The sequence below is a fragment of the Pectinophora gossypiella genome, chromosome 8 (genome assembly GCF_024362695.1).
Source record: "Pectinophora gossypiella chromosome 8, ilPecGoss1.1, whole genome shotgun sequence".
Classification (NCBI taxonomy): domain Eukaryota; kingdom Metazoa; phylum Arthropoda; class Insecta; order Lepidoptera; family Gelechiidae; genus Pectinophora; species Pectinophora gossypiella.
Window position 1 is genome coordinate 1,724,866 of NC_065411.1, and position 24,271 is coordinate 1,749,136.

Below are 24,271 nucleotides of genomic sequence, written 5' to 3' on the forward strand. Positions count from 1 at the left end.
TTTATATCTCCTACAAAAGCTCACATCTATTGGGGTAGTCAGAGATAAACTCCCAAATATGAACTTTCACAGTCCTAAATGGTCGGGTCAACTGCGCTAGTGAACTGCACTTAAGATAAATTATTATATTATATAAAGCTACAAACCCACTGACTGACTGACTGACTGACTGACTGACTCACTGACTCACTGACAGGGTTGTTCTCCCAGAAGGAGCGTCGGGGGGTGAAAATGATGTATGGGGGGTGTGATCGGTACCTCCCGGTGAGTATGGGAAAACTTCCAGATCATGGAAAACTGCTCCGCATCAGGGAGACACCCTACAGTCTGGCGCAACTATTATACCTAGATCAATTATTTTTTCGCAAAACCTATTTAAATCTTGGTCAAATTCTATCGTGGGTGAAAAAAAATCAAAATGGCGGAAAAACAAGATGGCCGCCATACAAAATTTCGTTTTTCCAGAGAATGTCTCGGAGGTAAAAATGATGTATGGGAGGTGTGATCGAAACGTCAAGCCGAGTATGGAAAAACTGTTCGATCTTGAAAAACTGCTCCGCATCAGGGAGACACCCTACGGCCTGGTGAAACTATCGCACGTGGAACTTTTTAGTTTTCACGATACCTATTTAAATCTTGGTCAAATTTAATTGCCAGTGAAAAAAAATCAAAATGGCGGAAAATCAAGATGGCCGCCATACAAATTTTTCGTTTTTCCTGAAAATGCCTGGGGGGTAAAAATTATGTATAGGGATGTGATCAAAACGTCATGTTGAGTATGGAAATACTTCCCGATCTTCAAAAACTGCTCCGCATCAGGGCGGCACCCTACGGCCTGGCAAAACTATCGCTCCTGGATCGATTCTTTTTTCACAAATCCTATTTAAATCTTGGTCAAATCCAATTGACGGTGAAAAAAAAACAAAATGGCGGAAAAACAAGATGGCCGCCATACAAAATTTTGTTTTTCCAGAAAATGTCTCTGAGGTAAAAATGATGTATAGGAGGTGTAATCGAAACGTCTTGTTGAGTATAGAAATACTTTTAGATCTTCAGAAACTGCTCCGCATCAGGGAGACACCCTGCGGCCTGGCAAAACTATAATACCTGGAGCAACTTTTTTTTCGCATAACATATTTAAATCTTGGTCAAATCCAATCGCCGGTGAAAAAAATTCAAAATGGCGGAAAAACAAGATGGCCGCCATACAAAATTTTGTTTTTCCAGAAAATGTCTCTGAGGTAAAAATGATGTATAGGAGGTGTAATCGAAACGTCTTGTTGAGTATAGAAATACTTTTAGATCTTCAGAAACTGCTCCGCATCAGGGAGACACCCTGCGGCCTGGCAAAACTATAATACCTGGAGCAATATTTTTTTCACGAAACCTATTTAAATCTTGGTCAAATCCAATCTCCGGTGAAAAAAAAAACAAGATGGCCGCCATACAAAACTTCGTTTTTTCAGAAAATGTCTCGGAGGTAAAAATGATGTATGGGAGGTGTGATCGAAACGTCAAGCTGAGTATGGAAAAACTGTTCGATCTTGAAAAACTGCTCCGCATCAGGGAGACACCCTACGGCCTGGTGAATCTATCGCACGTAGAACTTTTTAGTTTTCACGATACCTATTTAAATCTTGGTCAAATTCAATCGCTGGTGACAAAAATCAAAATGGCGGAAAAACAAGATGGCCGCCATACAAAATTTTATTTTTCCAGAAAATGTCTCGTGAGTAAAAACTGTGTATGGGGGTGTAATCGGAACGTATTGTTGAGTATGGAAATACTTCTCGATCTTGAAAACCTGCTCCGCATCAGGGAGAATCTTGGTCAAATCTATTCTCTGGTGGTAAAATATCAAAATGGCGGAAAAACAAGATGGCCGCCATACAAAATTTTGTTTTTCCAGAAAATGTCTGAGACTTGAATAAGTCTCGTGAAATCAAAAAAGTTCTAGGTGCTATAGTTTTGCCGAGCCGTAGGGTGTCTCCCTGATGCGGAGCAGTTTTTCAAGATGACATTCCGATCACACCCCTATACATCAATTTTACCTTTGAGACATTTTCTGGAAAAACAAAATTTTGTATGGCGGCCATCTTGTTTTTCGGCCATTTTGTTTTTTTTCACTGGCGATAAAATTTGACCAAGACTTTAATAGGCTTCGTGAAAACAAAAAAGTTCCAGGTGCGATAGTTTCGCCAGGCTGAAGGGTGTCTCCCTGATGCGGAGCAGCTTTCGAAGATCGAAAAGTATTTCCATACTCAACGTGATGTTTCGATCATATTCCTCATACATCATTTTTACCCCCGAGGCATTTTCGGGAAAAACGAAAATTTCGTATGGCGGCCATCTTGTTTTTCCGCCATTTTGGTTTTTTTTCACCGGGGATTGAATTTGACCAAGATTTAAATAGGTTTCGTGAAAAAAATATTGCTCTAGGTTTTATAGTTTTGCCAGGCCGTAGGGTGTCTCCCTGATGCGGAGCAGTTTTTCAAGATCGAGCAGTACTGAAATACTCAACATGACGATCCGATCACATCCCTATACATCATTTTTACCCTCGAGGCATTTTCAGGAAAAACGAAAATTTTGTATGGCGGCCATCTTGTTTTTCCGCCATTTTGGTTTTTTTTCACCAGGGATTGGATTTGACCAAGATTTAAATATGTTTCGCGAAAGAAAAATTGCTCCAGGTTTTATAGTTTTGCCAGGCCGTAGGGTGTCTCCCTGATGCGGAGCAGATTTTGAAGATAGAGAAGTGTTTTCATACTCCACAAGACGTTCCGATTACATCTCCATACACAGTTTTTACTCCCGATGCATTTTCTGAAAAAACAAAATTTTGTATGGCGGCCATCTTGAATTTCCGCCATTTTGATTTTTTTTCACCCACAATAGAATTTGACCAAGATTTAAATAGGTTTTGCGAAAAAAAATTTGATCCAGCTATAATAGTTGCGCCAGACCGTAGGGTGTCTCCCTGATGCGGAGCAGTTTTCCAAGATCTGGAAGTTTTCCCATACTCACCGGGAGGTCCCGATCACACCCCCCATACATCATTTTCACCCCCCGACACTCCTTCTGGGAGAACAACTATGTCAGTCAGTCAGTCAGTCAGTGGGTTGAACTGCACTTAAGATAAATTATTATTATAATTATTTTAAAACCGACAGAGGGATTGCGTCCTCTAACATGATGGACTAATGTTATGGGCGATAGGCTGATCCCTTCTCACCATAAGGTTCATCATATCCATCTTAGGACTTCGTATCAACAGTGGCTGCAAGTTGTCTTTGATTACTTGTGGCTCTGCCCACCCCATATGGGATTACGGGCGTGAGTTTATGTATGTATGTATGTATAATTATTTTCCATTATTATTATTTTTTTTTGTGTGATAGTTTACCTTTTAATTTTGAAATTGTATTTTTTTATTGTTTTTCATGTTCATAGTCTTATTTTTCTTTTTGTTTCTTTTTTCATTCATTGTTTATTTTGTGTTATATTATTAGTTTTTATATTGTCTTTTTTTCTCGTCATACAGCGCATTGGATTACACTGTAATGTTGTATGTACCTTTATAAATAAATAAATAAATTACCTTATTGGACTTGCCAGTACCGGGGTTCGAATAGGCGCTCCCCGTCTGAGAAGCAAGGCAGTGTACTTTTGTTGTCTTTATTATTAGGCTTTTCATTTCTTTTTTGTTGGTTTTTGTTTGTGTATATTTTTGTACTACCTTTATGTCATGACACTGATTAAATCGTTATTTATGTATGAAACATTACAATAAACTTTATCTCACCGAGCACTGAGCAGTTTGAGGGTTGTACCCGTAGTGTCGGGGGCAGAGCGCCGTTCGGTGGTCAGCGGGCCTCCCGTCCGGCAGCCCCTGCGGCGGAGAACACAGGTGGAACTTCCTGCAGTCGAAGGCATCCGGGAATATGCCAACCTGGAAACACATACAGTCAAGTAAAACACATAATACCGGGTTCTCACCGCGTTATCAGGGATATGAGACTAACAACCTCCGTGGTCTAGTGGTTAGAGCGTTAGGCTCACGATCTGGAGGTCCGGGTTCGATTCCCGATGGGGACATTGTCGAAATCACTTTGTGAGACTGTCCTTTGTTTGGTAAGGACTTTTCAGGCTTGAATCACCTGATTGTCCGAAAAAGTAAGATGATTCCGTGCTTCGGAGGGCACGTTAAGCCGTTGGTCCCGGCTATTAGCCGTAAAAACACCTCCACCAACCCGCAGTGGAGCAGCGTGGTGGAGAATGGTCCATACCCCCTCCGGTTGATTGAGGGGAGGCCTGTGCCCAGCAGTGGGACGTATATAGGCAGTTTATGTATGAGACTCCCGATATTTCAACGCTGTTGCAATTGCCATGATCACGGGACGACTGATGAAATTAGAGTGGAGTAGGTATCCATCGAATAAGAAGACCGCGTAAAAGTTGGTGTGACGACCTCAATGCTTATCGGAAGGATTGGCCGGAGATCGCGCAAAGTCGAGAGGAGTGGAAAAATCAAGGGGAGGCCTTTGCTGGCAGTGGGATCAAATAGGCTAAGTAAGATAAGGTAGATCCATGATTTTCTAAGGGTAAACATATCTGTCCCGATATTGTGTTTTACTTATGATAATAACCGCGTAAACCCCAAACCCATACAGTCATACACACGGGAATCTTCGGGAGCTTTATTACCTAGAATTTTGATAAATAATCCTATCTGCCTAAAAGCTAGGCAATAAAGAGTAGATACAAGATAAAACAATTTGAAAAAGAAAAGCATCTGGTGTCCTTACTATCAAAGTTTGATTATTTGGAAGATATGAATGCATGGGATTAACTGTCTGAAAACTAATATTAGGCAGCTAAATTACTCAATTGTATAACATAACATAACATAACATAACAAATACTTTATGTCACAAACAGGAAAAAACAAAACACAAAACAAAAGAGAAATAGAATTAGTACAATAAGCGGCCTTATTGCTAAGTAGCAATCTCTTCCAGGCAACCTTTAAGTATAGGAGACAATAACAATAACAACAACAACAATATTTTATGTTTATTTATTTTTTTAAAGAACGTCTAAGGGTAAGGGCCCTGTGCCGAGGTTTTTCTTACAGCTTTTTTTCCCCGGCTATACAGGTTGTGAGAAGCTGCAGTAGTTTTAGGCGGATGAGACGTTCAGTATGTAAAAATTGACGATTCAAAGTGTAACTATGTTACCTACTGAATAAAGATATTTTTGAATTTGAATTGAATTTGAAAGAGTTTACTATTGCCCTTACTATTTAATTATTTACTACGTAAATAGAGCTGTACGTTTAGTTTTCATCGTTTTTTTTCCGTCCACTTGCTGTCGACCATTTACACCAAAGAAGCAACGACCTCCGTGGTCCAGTGGTTGAGCGTTGGGCTCACGATCCGGAGGTCCCGGGTTCGATTCCCGGCGGGGACATATCACAAAAATTCCTTTGTGGTCCCTAGTTTGGTAAGGACATTTTTGGCTGATCACCAGATTGTCCGAAAGTAAGATGATCCGTGCTTCGGAAGGCACGTGAAGCCGTTGGTCCCGGTTACTACTCACTGATGTAAGTAAGTAGTCGTTACGTGAGCCATGTCAGGGGCCTTTGGCGGCTCAATAGTATCCCTGACACCAGAAAAAAAAACACACACGATAAAATAAAAAAAATAAAAAGCCAAAGAAGCAGGATATGACTTTACAAATGCACTTTACAAGTTAATCTTCCCTTGAACTTTGCAACGATTTTTGTTTTCGATAACGATCTCGATTCACATTTACAATTGTTTAGCGGTGTTGTACATATTGTATTACATAACATAATTATGTAGCAAGAAATATATTGGTGCTGATTCCGATACACAGTATAATTATCTTATTTTATTTTAAGCTATACCTGTCATTTTCTTATCCGCCGAAAAGGAAAGTGACGAGTAATCGACAGGCATAAATAAAACACACGTCAATTTTATGCAGAAAAAACAATCCCCTCAAAACTTTACATTCGCGAATATCCCGACCATATTAAGTTGACAACACATGTCAAACGGGTTGCTTACTAGTAAGGTGCCTGTACGGTCTTCAACCGAACATAATTTGCTAACGTTGCGCCCTGCTTTTGGTAGCGATGCGCAGTCGATTATATTAGTGGGTCAGTGTGAAACGGTCACTCAACGTAAACGATACGTACTAGCCACGAGCGCTAATAAACACGTAATAAACAATTTAACCTACTTAACGAATCTTTGAGTTAACGATCAACTCCTACAACTACAACTGAAGATGGAGCGCTGAAGCCGGAACCCAGCTTTGGCCCTTACATCGTATGGTCCTTCGAGCTACTAGCGGAGTGTTGTGTTAGTGTTACTGTGATAGCGAATCGGTGTTTTTGGCCTCCCACAAGCGGGTCTCACCAAGTGCATTGAGAAAGCGCATATATCACTGTGTAACTTGCACGTACTTCTTTCAGCGAAGCTTCCAACTGACGCCACGATGGCAACTAACGTAGATCAACTCCTTCAGAAACAGAAGGTGACCTACGATAACATTAAGCAAATCACCTCCAACTACGCCAAGGATCCTGTTCAAAGGAAGAATTTGGGTTATCTAGAAAGACGTCTAGAGGCTTTGGAGGCTCACTGGGCTGAGTTTAGCATGAATCACGAGAATCTTGCACCACTTGTGACGCCTGACATGGACTACGTCACAGAAGGTATTTATGAGCAAACGGTAGCTTTATACGAGAAAACACGACAGAGGATGTTAAAGGAAAAACTATCTTTATCTGTCATGTCACCATGCCCTACAACTGATATCCGAATGGAAGATAACCAAATGGCAGGTTCATCTAAGGATAACAATAATCCTTCGGGGTTAACGGATATGAAAATCTCGGAGGATAACAGAAAACTTCTGCGGAAACAATTTTTAAACTTTAGTGCCTTTGAAAAAACGGCTTCTAAAATCAACGTCATGGCATTAGAGGATAAGTGGGAACTCGACGATAGTTTAGCTATACTGAAAACCAGGTGGGAAGCTGTTGATAAAATCCACTGGGAGCTCGACTACGTACTCGATGACCCGACTTATGAACAAGAATACCGCAGACTAGAGGAGATGCACGACTCGCTGAAAAGGGAAATCAATAGGAAAATCTGGGCGGACACTAATCGCCAGAAAACAACGCCTACAATTGATATACCCGAGTTTAACGGAAACTATAACAAGTGGGTGTCTTTTCGCGATCTTTATGTGGAAACGATCCATACGAGCAAGTGGCTAACGAAGTCGCAAAAAATGCAGCTACTGAAATCTAAATTGAAAGGTGAACCAGAAAAGCTCGTACAGCATCTGAATATAAGCGCTGACAATTACGACTCGTGCTGGGACATCCTGCGTAACAGGTATGAGAATAAACGACTTTTATGCTCATCATACATAAACACGCTTCTCAGTCTACCTAACATCCAAGCCGCATCGGCAAGCCACTTAAAAAGGATGCACGACACTGTGAACGAGTGTATAAACGGCCTTACCAACATAGACGTCGATGTATCAACGTGGGATCCTATTCTAGTCCACCTATTATTGCCGAAACTTGACGCCGCAACGTACGCGGACTACATCCACGATTTAGAAAACCCCCGGGAACTTCCCAATCTCATGGAATTCATCCATTTTCTTGAGATGAAGTTTATTGCCTTTGAAACGGTGAAACAGGGCCAAGGCGTCCCTAAACAAGAATTTCCTCAAAAGAAACAAATAGCTTGGGCGCAAAATTCAACGAAAAATAATAACAATTATTCTAATGAACAGAGAGCAACAAACTTTAAGCGAAGTGGAAAGTGGGCAAACGCTTACTATGCAGCGCGTCTAAACTGCCCACTATGCAAGAATACGCATACTCTGATGAAATGTGACATATTTAACAAAATGAACGTAGCAACACGACACGAAAAGGTAGCAAAGTTGGATGTATGTCCGAATTGCTTATTCAGTCACAATGGCATGGATTGTACGTCAGAGAAAACATGTCGAGTATGCTCGAAAAAACATCATACCCTACTCCATGTGGACCAAAGTGAGAGCTATAAAGCATCTTTCTCAACTGAACGAGCCGCACACAACGTCACGAGCACGAGTGATGATACGGAGGTCTTACTCACCACTGTCCAAATAATGGCAAAAAATGCGGAGGGTACATACGTCACTCTACGCGGTTTACTCGATCAGGGTTCACAAGTATCCCTCATCACTGAAAGCGCCGCCCAACGTTTACGCCTGAAGAGACGCAAACTGAGCGCCGTCATTTCGGGGGTGGGCACGTCTCTCGGAAATAGTAAAGGCTTACTTACATTGGACTGTAAATCTATACATTCAGATTTTACATTTTCTACAGAGGTACTAGTCATGACAAAATTGGTAAATAACTTGCCTAGTACTTCCCTAACGGAAACAAGATGGTCGCACCTACAGAACCTGAAACTAGCAGATCCTAATTTTCACGTTACTGGACCCATCGATATCCTATTGGGTGCAGATATTTACTCGTTGATAATCCAAGATGGAGTGGTAAAACAGGATAATAAATCACCTGTAGCACAACATACCAAGCTAGGATGGATCTTATGCGGCAATGTAAACAGAACGTTTAATTGTTTAGTCACGCTCAACGAGTTAGACAACATAAGTAAATTTTGGCAAGCGGAAGAGATTAACGAGGATAACGAGACAACTGAACGAAGTGATTTCTGTGAAAAACATTACATGGAAACCACTACGCGCCTGAGTACTGGACAGTACGTCGTTAAGATGCCGATGAAGGCAGATCTAGAAGACAAATTGGGACAGTCAAGACCTCAAGCTGTCGCTCAATTTTTACAACTAGAAAAGAAAATGGCACGGCAAACGTACTTCGCCGAACAATACAAGCGTTTTATCGACGAATACGTAGAACTGGGTCATATGACACCTGCCGCGCGACCATCAACCACGTCTTTGCAAGCGTTCTTACCTCATCATGGGGTCGTACGGGAGGAAGCTACTACCACCAAACTGCGGGTCGTTTTTAACGCCTCTATGAAAACGGACAGCAACTACAGTCTCAACGATCTCATGGAGACAGGACCCAACTTGCAAAAAGATATCTGTTCTCTCATTATCAAGTGGAGGAGCTATAAATACGCTCTCACTGCCGATATCGAGAAGATGTTTCGCGCCATATTTTTACACGAAGATCAAAGGCCCCTGCAAAAGATCATCTGGCGTTCATCTCCTAACAATGTACTACAGGAGATGGAACTGTGTACGGTAACGTATGGGACTAAAGCAGCCCCGTTCCTTGCTATGCGCACGCTAAAGCAACTAGCAGATGACGAAGGACACGAGTTTCCTATTGCAAATAAAGCATTACGTCACCAATTCTATATGGATGACGTCATTACAGGGCATAATACACTAGAAGGCGCGCGAACATTACAAAAACAACTTTTCGAATTGTTACGCAGGGGCGGATTTACGCTGAGAAAATGGGCAACTAACGATATAGATGTCCTTCAGGATCTCCCCGAGGAGCAGAAAAGTCAACAAAACGTCTTTAACTTCAAACAGGATACACCAACAAAAATGCTCGGACTTGGCTGGAATACATCACTCGACCACTTCTGTTTTAAATGGAGCCTGACTGCACGGAACGGGAAAATAACTAAACGGATGTTATTATCGGATATAAGCAAGCTATACGACCCCCTCGGGTGGCTTGCTCCGATCATAGTCAGTGCTAAAATATTATTCCAAAACTTGTGGAATAATAAACTTACCTGGGATGAACCTATACCCGACGAAACGGCGAAAGAATGGAGAAAAATCCAGTCAGATTTGGAAAATTTATCCGAAATAACAATACCGAGGTGGATAAATAGTGCCAGTAAGCACATTGAATTAGTTGGATTTTGTGACGCAAGCGAAAAAGCCTACGCCTGCGTAATTTACACCAAAACAACTAACGAACAAGGAGAATGCGTCACAACATTGCTTACGTCAAAAACCAAGGTAGCGCCGCTGAACAAGAAACCTTCCCTGCCGAGACTAGAACTATGTGGCGCGCTTCTACTGGCGCGGCTTATGGAGAAGGTCAAGCTTGCACTATCGGAAAATGAACTTACCATTCATTGCTGGACGGACTCCCAGGTCGTGTTGGCGTGGCTGCAAGGAGGCAATAAGAACTGGGAAAAATATGTCTCTAATCGAACGGCAATCATAACCTCGATAATACCCGCTACACAATGGAAGTACGTCAAATCAAAGGACAACCCTGCCGACTGTGCTAGTAGAGGATTACTGCCATCTCAGCTTATAAACTTCGATTTGTGGTGGCACGGACCTAGCTGGCTAAAAACGGGACGTAAGGCCGACTTTGAAAGCAAGGAGTTCATAACAAACGTGGACATGACCTACGAGTGTCATGCTCAAGTTATCAAACAAAACGATGATAACCATAATAAGTCAGCTGTTAGAACGATGCGGCACAATGACTCAGGCAACCCGATGCCTAGCCTGGGTATCGCGTTTCATAACAAGGCTTAGAAATAAAAGTTACAAGTTTGATATTTGTTTGTCAACTACAGAATTGCAAAAGGCTAATGACTTCATTATTCTGGCCACACAACAAAAATATTTTGCCGATGACATTTTATATCTAAAGAAAAACGGAACTGTAACTTCAAAAAGCAAAATATTAAATTTAACTCCATTCCTGGACGCTAAAGGAATACTACGAGTGGGAGGACGACTGCATAACACCACTCTACCGGAAGAAAGCAAGCACCCTGCTATCTTACCGCATCATGGACGCCTTACACAGCTTGTTGTAGAACACGCACACAAGCACACGTTACACGGTGGCGTGCGGTTAACATTAGCGTACACGAGACAACGCTACTGGATAGTGGGTGGAACGCGTGCAGCCAAAAGCATTATCCGTCTATGCGTGAGATGCCATCGCTTCAGAACAACGAAGAAAGATCAAATTATGGGAAACTTACCAATGGAGAGAGTAACACCGTCTCGACCCTTCACCCACTGCGGCGTGGACTACACTGGACACGTGGAGGTCAAATTAAACAAAGGACGGGGAGTGAAGACTACAAAGGGATATATCGCTATATTTATATGCCTAGTTACGAAGGCTGTTCACATCGAATTGGTGTCAGATCTAAGCTCTCAAGCATTTTTGGCAGCCCTAAAGAGACTGTGCGCGAGGCGTGGAACTCCGACGCATATGTATTCGGATAATGGCACGAATTTTAAGGGAGCCGCTCGAATTTTACAAGAAGAATTCACCGCATACAAAACAATGACCTCGCCTGAATTCTTCAAAGCAATAAATAACCATCAAATCAAATGGCACTTCCTATGCCCGCAATGGCCAACGGCGGCTGGCGTATGGGAGGCGGCAGTGAAATCTATGAAATTTCACTTAACTAGGGTCCTGGGAGAACAAAAGCTGGATTACGAGCAGTTTACAACACTACTCGCGCAGATTGAAGCCTGCCTAAACAGTAGACCGCTATGCCCACTTACCGAGAATGTGGATGACCTAGACACGTTGACGCCGGGTCACTTCCTTACCGGGACACCACTGATGTCGCTGCCTCAAGAGGACTGCTCTGAAGATAAAATAGATCTCCGTAATAAATGGAAGCTGGTTGAACAGATGCAACACCATATCTGGCGTCGGTGGTCTAACGAATACCTTCACCAATTGCAAACTAAGAGCAAATGGTTGAAGCCGAAGGAAAATATCTGCGTTGGAGACTTAGTTCTTGTAAAAGAGGATAATCTGCCTCCTGGGAAATGGGCTATGGCACGAGTACTTACCCTACATCCTGGAGCTGACGGTTATGTTCGTGTCGTTACTATCAAGACACAGAACAACGTCCTCAAGCGACCGATAACTAAGCTGGCACCTCTTCCGAAACGTGAGATAACAGAAACTACGATAGAGAGTAGTAGCAACGATATGCCACGAGAGCAACCTACTAAGAGAGATCGCACAACTAAATGCCACAAGAGGAAGAATTGTTTCACAATACTGTTGTTGTCTTTGTTTACATTAACATCAACGTCGAGTGCTGCCGCTGTCGCCACACCGATGACGTCACCACTGAAAACTACACCAATCAAGGCCAACAAACCAATTTATTTTGATGAAATAGGAAACCTGCAACTCATCCACGATGAATGGACTCTCTTAGTCTACTACAACTTAACAAGTTTCTGGCAAGGAACTTCAAGGATAAAACAATACATAAATAATATCGATCATTTATGTCAAAGAAGCGACAAACAGCCATGCGAACCAGTAGTGTCGCAACTAAAACACGAACTCGATCAGCTGACTGCCTATAACACCCTCTTGCTGGAACAACATTTAAGTCGCCGAAAACGAGGTTACTTTAACGGAGTAGGTAACCTGGCAAGAACTTTATTTGGTGTTTTGGATGAAGATTTTGCTGCGAAATACCAAAACGACATTGAACAAGTCCAGCAGAACGAAAATTATCTTTTGCAGCTAATTAAGAATCAAACGAGCATAGTCGAATCTGAAAATAACTTGATCAAAGCCAACGAAAACTTCATGAAGCAGCAACTGGACGTTATACACGATTACATAACGAGAGCTAACGATTCCATGAACAAAATCGTGTATAAGGTGGAATTAATGTCTTCCATGAACGAAATCAACGCAGCGTCTTTGACAGCCAGCTTGATCTTAACTAACTTGAAACGTACGCAGGAACTACTTTTGGATACCCTTATGAACATCCACAACGGCCATTTGGACATCCACCTGCTCACCCCGAAACAACTAATTCACGAACTACACATGATTGCAGCGAGAATATCGACTCGGCTCACGTTACCTGTAAAAAATATCGAACATAACTTAAAAGACATTTACAAGCTTATTTATGTCAAGGCTCGTATTACGCAATCATACCTACTGCTAGAAGTGCACATACCGCTAACGAGTGACGATGATTATCAGGTGTTTCGAGCAATACCGCTCCCGATGTATCAGCCTAACGATGACGTCATAAAGGTAACAACTACGTCAACGCACATAGCAGCCAACTTCAGAAAAGATACATACATATCTATGAGCCAAGATGATGTTAATCAATGTGTACAAATAAATGAGATAAACTTCATTTGTAACACGAACTATCCGATTTCAAGCCTACATAGTGAACTGGCGCCGTGCGAGGCAAAAATACTAGGACAGCAAACAAATCCGCATTGCATAACAACTGCAGTTCAATGTTCCGACGAGTGGATCAAATTGCATACAACAAACAGATGGCTTTATTTTTGTTGCAAAAATTGCCACGCTAGAGTCATATGCGGAAATAATGTTATGACAACGAACACGGAGAGAGTTGGAACACTAGATTTGGAGGAAGGGTGTGTCATTCAGAAAAAGGATACGACTCTTTTCGCCTTCAACCATTTTGGAAGCCAGACGAACGTCGATCCTGGCCTGCTCCAGCTTTCGGATGTGAACATGCATCTAACGGAAGAGATGCATTTTGACTTCAGTGGAATAAACAACAACTCCTCCACCCTTAATCAAAGCAAGCTACACGACACCATAGACAAACTTTTGAAACAGCAGAAAGACAACGAAAAGTTACCAAACGCCGAGATAACTACTCACGACGTCCACCAATACATTGTTTTGTACCTGTTGTTAGTAGGAGTCATATCTGCTGCAGTATACTATTCTATAAGAAAATGCCGTCGAATAATTAATGGCAAGAAGGAAAGGACAACGCACGCAGTACAAATAAATCTACCTACGACTACGACGAGCCGTCAGAGCATGGAACTTCAGCAGAGGGAGCCATCCTACGCAGCTGTTGCACCCAAGAAACCTTTACGGAGATACTTCAGTGCAGATAACGGATCTAGCATTAATTAGGCAATGAAATATTTAAGATATTTAAGTAACTTGTAAATTTTGTACTGTGCTGTATTGGTTACACGATCTTTTACGAATCATATCGTTTCACCCTTTTAATTTACTTTTCTTTCCTCTTATAAGTTGGGAGCATGTACGGTCTTCAACCGAACATAATTTGCTAACGTTGCGCCCTGCTTTTGGTAGCGATGCGCAGTCGATTATATTAGTGGGTCAGTGTGAAACGGTCACTCAACGTAAACGATACGTACTAGCCACGAGCGCTAATAAACACGTAATAAACAATTTAACCTACTTAACGAATCTTTGAGTTAACGATCAACTCCTACAACTACAACTGAAGATGGAGCGCTGAAGCCGGAACCCAGCTTTGGCCCTTACAGTGCCTATGTGAATCGCTCAGGTTATTCATTCATTCACTCACTCATTTTATAATTAACAGCTGTCAATAATCCGTCCCTCTCCTTTTCGGTGAATAAGAATATGACAGGTATAACTTAAAATAAAATTAAGTGTCAGAAGAAATCAGGGCCATTGGATTTATGACTTAAGTATTTGTGTCCCACGCGAACTGAGTTTGAGTCCCATGTAATATAGAGCAAGCCCTTAAGCGGGCGGGCAGGTGGCGGGCCTTTAAGCGGGCACAAATCCTGATAACCACATGATATAAATTCGTCGCTAACGTCGCTGACGCATCTGAATTTTTTGGCTAATCTGATTTGCACCTTTTGCTGTTGTCAATTAGACTCAAATTATTTTTTTTTAAATATGCACATACGTCAGTTTGCAAAGTCGGCCACATTACATTATCTATCCTTACGTGAATTCGAACTCTAATGAGAAGTAGCCAAAATGAGAAGCAGTCCATTTGCAAGTCGGTGGCCATAATGACAATAAGCCCTAATGCGCCTAAAATTCAATGGTTTAGAGCCCAAGCTAGATTTCAACTTGTGACATTACGAAATAAGCTAGTTCTCCGAACCGAGCTATCATGGATCCCGAACCGGGCTATCATACATCTTTTTTTTCACGTGATTATTGTAGATTTGCCGCGGACGGTATTAACTACTTGGCCGGACAAATGGGGAGCGCTGAAAGCTCCCACCTGGTACAACGTTTAAGACAACAGGCCTGAGGGTGCCCAGTTGGGCGCGAACTTTGGCTCAGGGCGTCGTCTGAGAGGAAAAATATTTGAAAGAATTAATCGACCCTGGTGGGTCGATAGCGATAAGCGCTGATTGAGGGAAATCGTCGACCACGCCGGCGGGGTCGGTATCGGGGTCCTGAAGTTATCATAGATCGGATGATAGTATAGTAGTAGTATGCGAGTATAACAAAATGCTCTAGAATTCTACATAACAACTTCCTAATTACCAGTTTACCTCAACAAGATTTTCCTTAAGACTTAATCATGACGTCATACCTGCTCACAAGTATGTTGGTACTCGGAATTGGTGACGTCACACTCTGGAACCGTGTTGTTAGAACATTTGCCCTCGTGAGCGTTGCAGGTCAGGCCCTCAGGGCATATGTGGACGGGTACCTGGAAAAGAAAAGATTGGTTTATATATTTTATTGGTTTCTTTGCTAAACATTAAAATCCTACCTATGACCTACCTACCTTACCTTAACTATCCCCCTACCTACCTACCACCTACCTACCTACCTTATTGTTTAGTATTTATTATTAACTTTAGTTTTACTTTTAGGTATTTATTTTTTATTGCACCATCCCGCATCCAAGTTGTTTGCAAATGTTTGTTTCCTTTTGGTGGTTGCCTGGAAGAAATTGCTCTAGAGCAATAAGGCCGCCTAAATTGTACTGTTTTCATGTGTTATGTCTGATTGTTGAAATTTTAGTTCTGTGCAATAAAGTATATTTGATTTGATTTGATTGTTAAGGCCCGCCTCGACCGCTCTGCCGACGCTCTCCTCTCGCTCCAGTCCCGCATGGAAGAGTCGCTGCCGCAGCTTCTTACGCCGATGAGACAGGTGTTTTAGGGATCTTCATGAAGTAAAACCGCCAGTAACAACTTCACATATTTGTAATGTATTACTAAGAAAGAGATTACAAAATAATTATAAAGGTCGTCATCTTGACGTTAGAAGGGACGTGCCCTTGACGCGCGTGCGTTATTGCGGTCCAATCCCGAATGGCGGCGCTGGAGCCTTCCTCGCCTCCCGCTACCCCCTTGTAGTGACGTTCCACGTCCCACAAATGACATATGTCACGATCATTAACACTTATCTTATCCTTTTCTTTGATCTTATCTTATCCTTTATATGAAGTGCAGTTTCCATTAATACAGTTGGTTCGACCATTATAGACGGCGATACGGCTCCTATCACGTTCTATAACAGAAAGCTCGGTGAGGCGTGTGTTAGGCTGAATTGTTCGTCGACAGTTATAAGACATTTTTCTATAAATGGCAACACAAGAATGGGGTTGTCAAATCGGACGGATTGATACACGCTCTCTTGCGTTGGGGACCTTGTCGACATCGGACGTGTTTACCAAGTTAAGTGTTATTTGATACCAGAATAAATAAGTGTGATTACTGTTCTTCCGTATTTTTACTACATATCAGAAGTGGTAAGTACCTACGTTTTTGGAATGTTTTGTTGCCACGCGTGACCATTTTTCAAGCTGGATAGTTTGTAAGTTTAACTGTGGAAAAGTGTTGTTTGAATTATAATTATTCTTTAATTATTAGTGAGACTCTAATTGTTTCAATTATGCATAGTCAACTTTTATTTCAAATAGTAGGTACCTATAGTTATTTAACCTGTCTTTATTTCGAAGAGTTACCCACATTCTAAACATTACGTACGGATTACAGAAAATAAACAAAAATGAATGTATTACTATTGATATGTTCAACTTCAATGAATGACCTAATTAATCCAATGCTACGTACATACCTACATTTAAAAAAAAATTAAAAATAAAATATACTAAAGGAAATAATAGTGAAATTTTGTCGTAAAGGGTTATTATGTTTGGTAAAGATTAATTCTAATGAATACAGCGGTAACAAAAATTTCATTGTTATTGCGACCAGACATATAAGTAGTTTACAAGATAATTTATGTGTTGTTTTTACATTTTTTTTCTTATAGGCCACATAATATGGTGGTTTGGTATGTATGGTATCTTAGGATTTCGTATCAACAGTGGCTGCAAGCTGTGTTTGATTACTTGTGGCGCTGACCACCCCATTAGAGATTACAGGCGTGAGTATATGTATGTAAGTACATATGTAATATGGTCCGGTAAATCTGGTTTCAGTAATTGAATCTTTATTTAGATACTAAATTATAAAATGTAATTATTTTGTTTGGCCTAATATCATTAAGAGTCATTGTAATTATTATCATAAATTAGTAGAACTTGCTGGTATTGAGGGTTATAAGGGATTACTGAAGATGTCGTTTGTAAGGTCACATGCATAGTTTACGAGATTTTTACACAAATATTTTTAACTTTTACGTTTTTGTGAATAAAATGTTATCATAGCCTTATTATCCATCCCCTAGCAGGTTTTGGGTGTTCTTTAGTAACAATAATAGATCCTATATGAACAGCACATGTGATGATACCAGGTTGAGGTTACGGAGGTTGATGAAAGGGGTCAAACATATTGTCTATTTTCTCTAGATGCACCTAGGGCATGCTGTCCGGATATCCGGACGACCGAACACTCCGGATTGTTCTTCGGATTTATTATCTGGATGGTAGAATCTGGCGGATAATTATGTGCCCCGGACGCACCATTTTCGAGTTATCATCAAAAACAGTAAAATTAGATTCTTTAAAATTCAAATGTTGGTTAGTCATTAATGGTTACAATTTTATTCTACGAGTTCTAGGAAATGGACGGAGGAGACGGAGTCCGTAGTCTGGAGACTTCTAGGAGGAGCCGTTCACGTGCCAGACGCAGCCGCAGCCGCGGTGAAAGCCGCAGCCGCAGTCGCTGCTTGCTTGATCGCGAGCTGGCTTTGAGAAGAGAGCAAGAGAAGGTTGTCGAACTAATTAAAACTATTAAAGATGCTCTCCCATCGCAGCCGTTAAATCAAAGCGCACCATCAGTAAATAAAAATTTGGATTACAAAAATATTCTTCCGGAATTTAATCCGTCTCTGAAAAGCCAACGCATAGACATGTGGCTAAAAAAGGTAAATCAGTGCGCGGAGGTTTATGGCTGGGATGAGAGGACAGTAGTGCATTTCGCAATGCAGAAATTGGGCATTCAAAGGTTGGCGGCGAAAGTATACGGAACTTGGCTAGTCCACGTGGCGTTGAATAGTTTGTTTTTACCGTTGGAGCGGTAATTGTTTACCAAGATATGCAACAACGTGATGAATCTGAAGCTCAGAGGCGACGGAGCCTTACAACTCTCGAGATCCAGACATCCGAGCAGTCACGTGAAAGGCGCACCGACCGTGATGTGCATACCGAGGGTGGACTTCACTCTAATTGCAATGACTCAAGTAAGATACGTAGTACAAGTCGTAGACGTAGTCCAAGCCGTTCGCGTCGTCACCGCAGCAAAACGCGAACCAGAAGCCGTAGACTTGTATTCCAAGCTATTGTAGACGTAAATCGAGCTGTTCTCATCGTCACAGTAAGACGCGAAGCAGAAGTAGAAGACGTAGTCCTAGCTCCACTCTCTACTACCGTAATCGCAGTGTAAGTCGCCAACAAAGTAGAACTAGGAATAGTTCGAGTATACAGGAGCGAGAACAATTGTAGCGCGAGAGCGAGCACGGCTGCAGTTCCTTTAAGATCAACTTCAACGTGACCGTGCACGTAGTAGACTACCAGACAGAAATGACGGCAATCATGGGATGAAACGTCCGCATACAGATGCACATGACGAAGGAATTAATACCGCGCATCGGTCTAGATAGATAGATAGTCCTACATTCACGTCCAAGGATGTTATAGACATACTAAACTCAATAAAGCCCCAGCCGACGCCGGCAGGCGCTCCCAGTCACTCTAATAACCCCAATCCTAAGAATATACTTCCAGATTTTGACCCGTCATCGAAAGGACAGCGAATAGATGTTTGGTTAAAGAAAAAACGTGAATGAGTGCGCCACCGTCTACGGTTGGGACGAAAGAACTACAATTCATTTCGCGTTGCCAGAAACGGCAGGGACTGGCTAAATCGTGGTATGATAGTCTAGAAACCATAATGTATACTTGGGTAGAATGGCAACAAAAGTTGTGTAGTGCATTCCCATTTGAGCAAAACTATGGCCAGTCCTTGGAGTACATGCTAAAGCGCAAAAGTATGTTCCAGGAACCAAATCCTAGTGTAATTTTACGAGAAATTGGCAATGTTGAACCAGTGCAATATCGGCAAACGCGCGGTAGGTTGTCTGATACACGGGTTGAGTGACAAAACTACAAAGTCGAATGCTTTGGCGTTACGGTGCACAGAACCTGAACAGTTATTAGAATTCCTAATGAGTAATAAGGAGACAAATATCCCGGAACGTTTCAATTTTAGGAATAGGCCAAACGTAGGGTTCAATACAACTAGCGGCAGCAATGGTAATAGAGCTAGTGGTTTCAAGATAAAATCAGTGCCGAATGACACCGGTATATTTTGTTTTAATTGTAAGGGATCAGATCACCCATTTCGAATGTGCCCGAAACCACTTATTCAATGTACTCGGTGCAACAAAGTAGGCCATAAAATAGACAGTTGTTTTATGAAACCCGACGAGTAGCGTGATAGTAAGGCTACCAATTCTCAAAAGACGATGTGCATATCCACGTCTACTCTGAACTTGAAGTTCTATAAAGAAGTTTTTATTAACGGGGTTCCAGTGAAAGCTTTTGTAGATTTCGGCAGTGAGGTTTCTCTTTTGGCAAATTCAGAATTAACACATTTGGGCCTTCAACACAACAACGTAACGACAGCTTTAAGGGGATTTGGCAACGAAGTTGTTTATTCGTTAGGGAAGGTGACGATTAGCTTCACACCCTACAGTTAGGCGATAGTGAATTATGCCGGATTCGAGAGATACTTTCATCTGACTTAGATGCTAATGGATTAAAAGAAATAAAGGAAAATGTTGTTATCAAGGATAACAAGTTATACAGGTGTGTTAATTGTAATAGATCTGATTTGCGTTGGGTGGTGCCGAAGGGGGCAAGGTGGCAGCTATGTCGTATGAACCACGACGACATAGGCCACTTTGGCCTAGAGAACACTGGATCGGTTGAAGAGGATATATTGGTTTTCCTAAGACGTCAAGATTCGTAAAAAAAAAATATATGTGGATGCTTGCATCGAATGCGCATGTTCTGGGAATATGCGCATATTCTAAAAATATGCGCATGTTCTGAGAATGTGCGCATTAGTAGAGATTACGTCTACAAATTTTAAAAATGATGGAAAAAGTAAAAAGTTACTACCACAATTATTCGGGTCCATATCGTGTTATTGCAGTACTCGGTAATGACCGGTATAAAATCGCGGCGACACCAGGTTTAAGTAATAGTAGACATAAGCGTAAAACTACAATCGCTGCCGATCGTTATGTTGCCCTGGGTTCATGTAGCAGCCTTAAGCATAAATGAAAGTGACACGGATCTTGAAAATATTGACAGTGAACATGATTTTTAACAGCGTTTATTGTTGTTGATCATGACTTAGAGTTACGAATCAAATTTAAATCAACGATATTACATCTTTTGTATTTAGTATAAATATCAATATGTGTAAAATGTGTATGAAGGTATCACTGTACGATAAGATTAAAGGTATTATGACAATAGTTTGTTAAGGTAGCGACCATGTGATTGACTCGTTAAATTTAAAGTATAAAGTACCATGTGATTGGTTAGGTAATATTTGAGAAACAGAGAACCATGTGATTGGTTCGTTAAATTTAAGGTATAAAGAACCATGTGATTGGTTCGTTAAATTTAAGGTATGAAGAACCATGTGATTGGTTAACTAATATTAGAGAAACAGACGACCATGTGATTGGCTCGTTGGTATTGAAATAAAAAGGACCATGTGATTGGTTCGTTAGAACTGAGATAGAATGGACCATGTGATTGGTTCGTTAGAACTGAGATAGAATGGACCATGTGATTGGTTCATTAGTATGTAATATAGATTAATTTAATTGTAAACAAAATCTATTACCTTATATCTAAATATCTTGAATTGTTATTCTGTGCAGCTAATTAAAATTGCCTTTGTACCACCATAAATCGGTAGCTATTACCCACGGCTAGAAAGCATTTTTGTGGGTTCATATAAATCTATACCTATTACCGGTCATTCTATATTACCAACATTCTTAATTTGAATATAAATATTTTCTTTTACATTAATGGACGTAAAACCCAATGTTGAGTTAAATCGAATCTCTATCATTTAATTATTGCGTCTAGAAAACCGGGTCTTACGATTAAAATCTTTGTATAGTGAATTTCAAAATGAACAACCTCATGTCTATTCAAAAACTTAACTGCTCTATGAAACTGTGTGAAAAGATTGATATGAAATGAAATGAAATGAACTGAAATGAAATTTATTCTGTGCATTTATTGTGTGATTAACTTAAATATACTTTGTTAATTAGATACATTAAGCTGGAAGCGTGCATCAATCAGCCGAGTGTTAGGCTCATCTGTCGACGTGTATGGGGACATACACGCGGTCAGGATGGACGAGTGTTAGGCTGAATTGTTCGTCGACAGTTATAAGACATTTTTCTATAAATGGCAACACAAGAATGGGGTTGTCAAATCGGACGGATTGATACACGCTCTCTTGCGTTGGGGACCTTGTCGACATCGGACGTGTTTACCAAGTTAAGTGTTATTTGATACCAGAATAAATAAGTGTGATTACTGTTCTTCCGTATTTTTACTACACGTGGGTACTTAGTTCATCTTTCGATGGATGTTCTTCTAACTACCCCAATTGGGATATACTCAAATTAAATCAAATCAAATCAATTGGGATATACTCGTGAGTTTATGTTTTGTTTTTCTACATAGTTCACTTGTGCGAATCTTTTAGATACTGATTATAGTAAATGTACGTATTTTTTTTTCCACTTAATCTTTATTATTTTTATTCCTGGTTTTCTATTTTCATTGTGTATAATTTTAAGTTGTTTTTGTAGTGCCCGTACAGGGTTCCTGTTTGTACTTTCCTCTACTTTTAAGAACTCTATAAAACATCAGGAATGCATAGTCAGTCATTTATTGATAATAATAATTACACGTCACAGATATTACAAAATTCAATTAAATTAAATATTACTACGGAATTCAAATACATTAAAATATATTATCAATTACAGGTCGTCAAAACTATAGAATGCCTGCTCAATAAGCCATTTTTTAAGTTTATGTTTAAATATAGTACAATTCTTTGCGATAAATATCTTATCTAATCTTATGACATAATGATTGACTACTCCAAACACCTCCACTAACCTCACTGGAGCTGCGTAGAGAATGCTCAATACCCCCTCCAGTTTGATTGAGGGGAAGCCTGTGACCAGCACTAGGACACATATTAAAAAAAATACGTGAATTTTTTATTATTAATTTCGACCCATTTGCTGTGACCGCAATACACTGTTATGGAGTATGCAACATGTAATTTATCTTACTGCTCTGATTTTTCGGAAATATTATTATCTCAGCACATACTGGGTCAAAGTCAGTTGGCCATACACAGATAGGTAGAGATACGTATGTACCTACTCATTTTACAACTTTTAAAAAACTTTAAAGATTAAAACTTTAGGCATATAATTCGGATTCCAGTACACACCGTCTAATTTTATTTTAAGTTATGTCTGTCATTTTATTATCCGCCGAAAACTAAAACTAATGAAGCCTAGTTCTAGGCATCATACGGTGCGTAATCTCACGGAATTGCATCGGAATTTTTCAAATTAAACAAAGCTAAATCGACCTTATGTAATAGTAACAATAATTCTTAACTTCCGTCTTATAAACTTACGCCTATTTCCCATCGGGGTAAGAGACTATGGAATTCCATTTGCTTCGATCTTTACACACTTCTCTTGCTTCGCTTTATACACGCACGCCGCGCCGATTCAGAGTAGATCGTACTAAACCTTTTCTAAGGACATCTCCAAATTGGTCAATCTACGTCTTTCTAGGTCTTTCTCTGCCATCCCTACCACCTACCTTCGCTTTATAAACTGCTTTAGTAATCCTAATAAAAAAAACATAAAAGTCTAAAAAAAAAAACAAAAATAAAATTCATAAAGGCTAAAGATATAAAGTCCATAAAGGCTTTTAAAACTAATATGCATGGTGGGTATGTAATGTTGTATGCGTGGCATTCATTTGATTTCCTTTTTTCCATAAGTTCAAACATATCGTTTACTAAGCAAAAAAAAAAATGAACAACGAAACAAAAGTAGGCAAAGAAAAAAGGCACTAGTGGCCGAGTAATGTGGGGTAACAGGGTGAAAGCCGGTTAAGTGTGAGTTCGACTCGCGCACCGGGAATTCCGGGGCTTTGACTTTGCCGTTGAAAACCTATTGTCTCCATACATCGAAATAGTTCACGATTGGTTGAACAACTGCAAAGGAGTTTGTAATCTTAAAAACATTTTTTAAGATTACAAAGTTGCATCTCAATGTTGTGTCCATGCATCTACATGTTTTACAAAAAAATATATATATTTTAAAAAAATATGATGGTGAAGGTGTTTAAAAAAAAAATGTTTTTGCAACTACAACCTTATTTGCAATTGAAAAAACATATTTTTTTTGTGATGGAACAATTTTACGCTTTTTTTACTTGTGCTGCAAAACCTACCTTCTGGCCACGAATATAGGGCCATGGGACATACCCCATAGGTTTTTTTCCCCCTACGTAATGTATAAAAATATGTAAGGCTAAAAATAGCCGTATCTTTGGATTGCGTTGATTTAGAAGCTTGATTTTTTTACAGCTTTAAGGGACTACAAACTTAAGTATTAGATGTTAATTTCAACTTCATACCTCTACGCGTTCCGGAGAAAAATGGGCTAGACAGGCAGACGGACAGACAGACAAAAAAGTTACCCTATAAGAGTTCCGTTTTCCCATTTGAGGTTCGGAACCCTAACAAGGGGTAACGGTACAAAAACTTTCCTTAAGCATATTTTCCTTGTTATTCCAGGAGTTTTCGTTAGTGATGGCGGGAGTTGAATCCACTGCCTCGATTAGGGTGTGTAAGCCCATCG

The 24,271-nt window shown here is 40.4% G+C and overlaps 1 protein-coding gene across 1 annotated transcript in view; it reads right to left on the reverse strand.

Moving 5' to 3' along the window:
• LOC126368964 (uncharacterized) overlaps positions 1–24,271 on the reverse strand; it is a 29,207-nt gene that overhangs the window by 1,502 nt on the left and 3,434 nt on the right. The window contains exons 3-4 of the mRNA XM_050013231.1: positions 15,441–15,560; positions 3,806–3,952 (exon numbers count right to left, since the gene is read on the reverse strand). Of these exons, the coding sequence (XP_049869188.1) occupies positions 3,806–3,952; positions 15,441–15,560 (267 nt within the window). The remainder of the gene's footprint in view (positions 1–3,805; positions 3,953–15,440; positions 15,561–24,271) is intronic.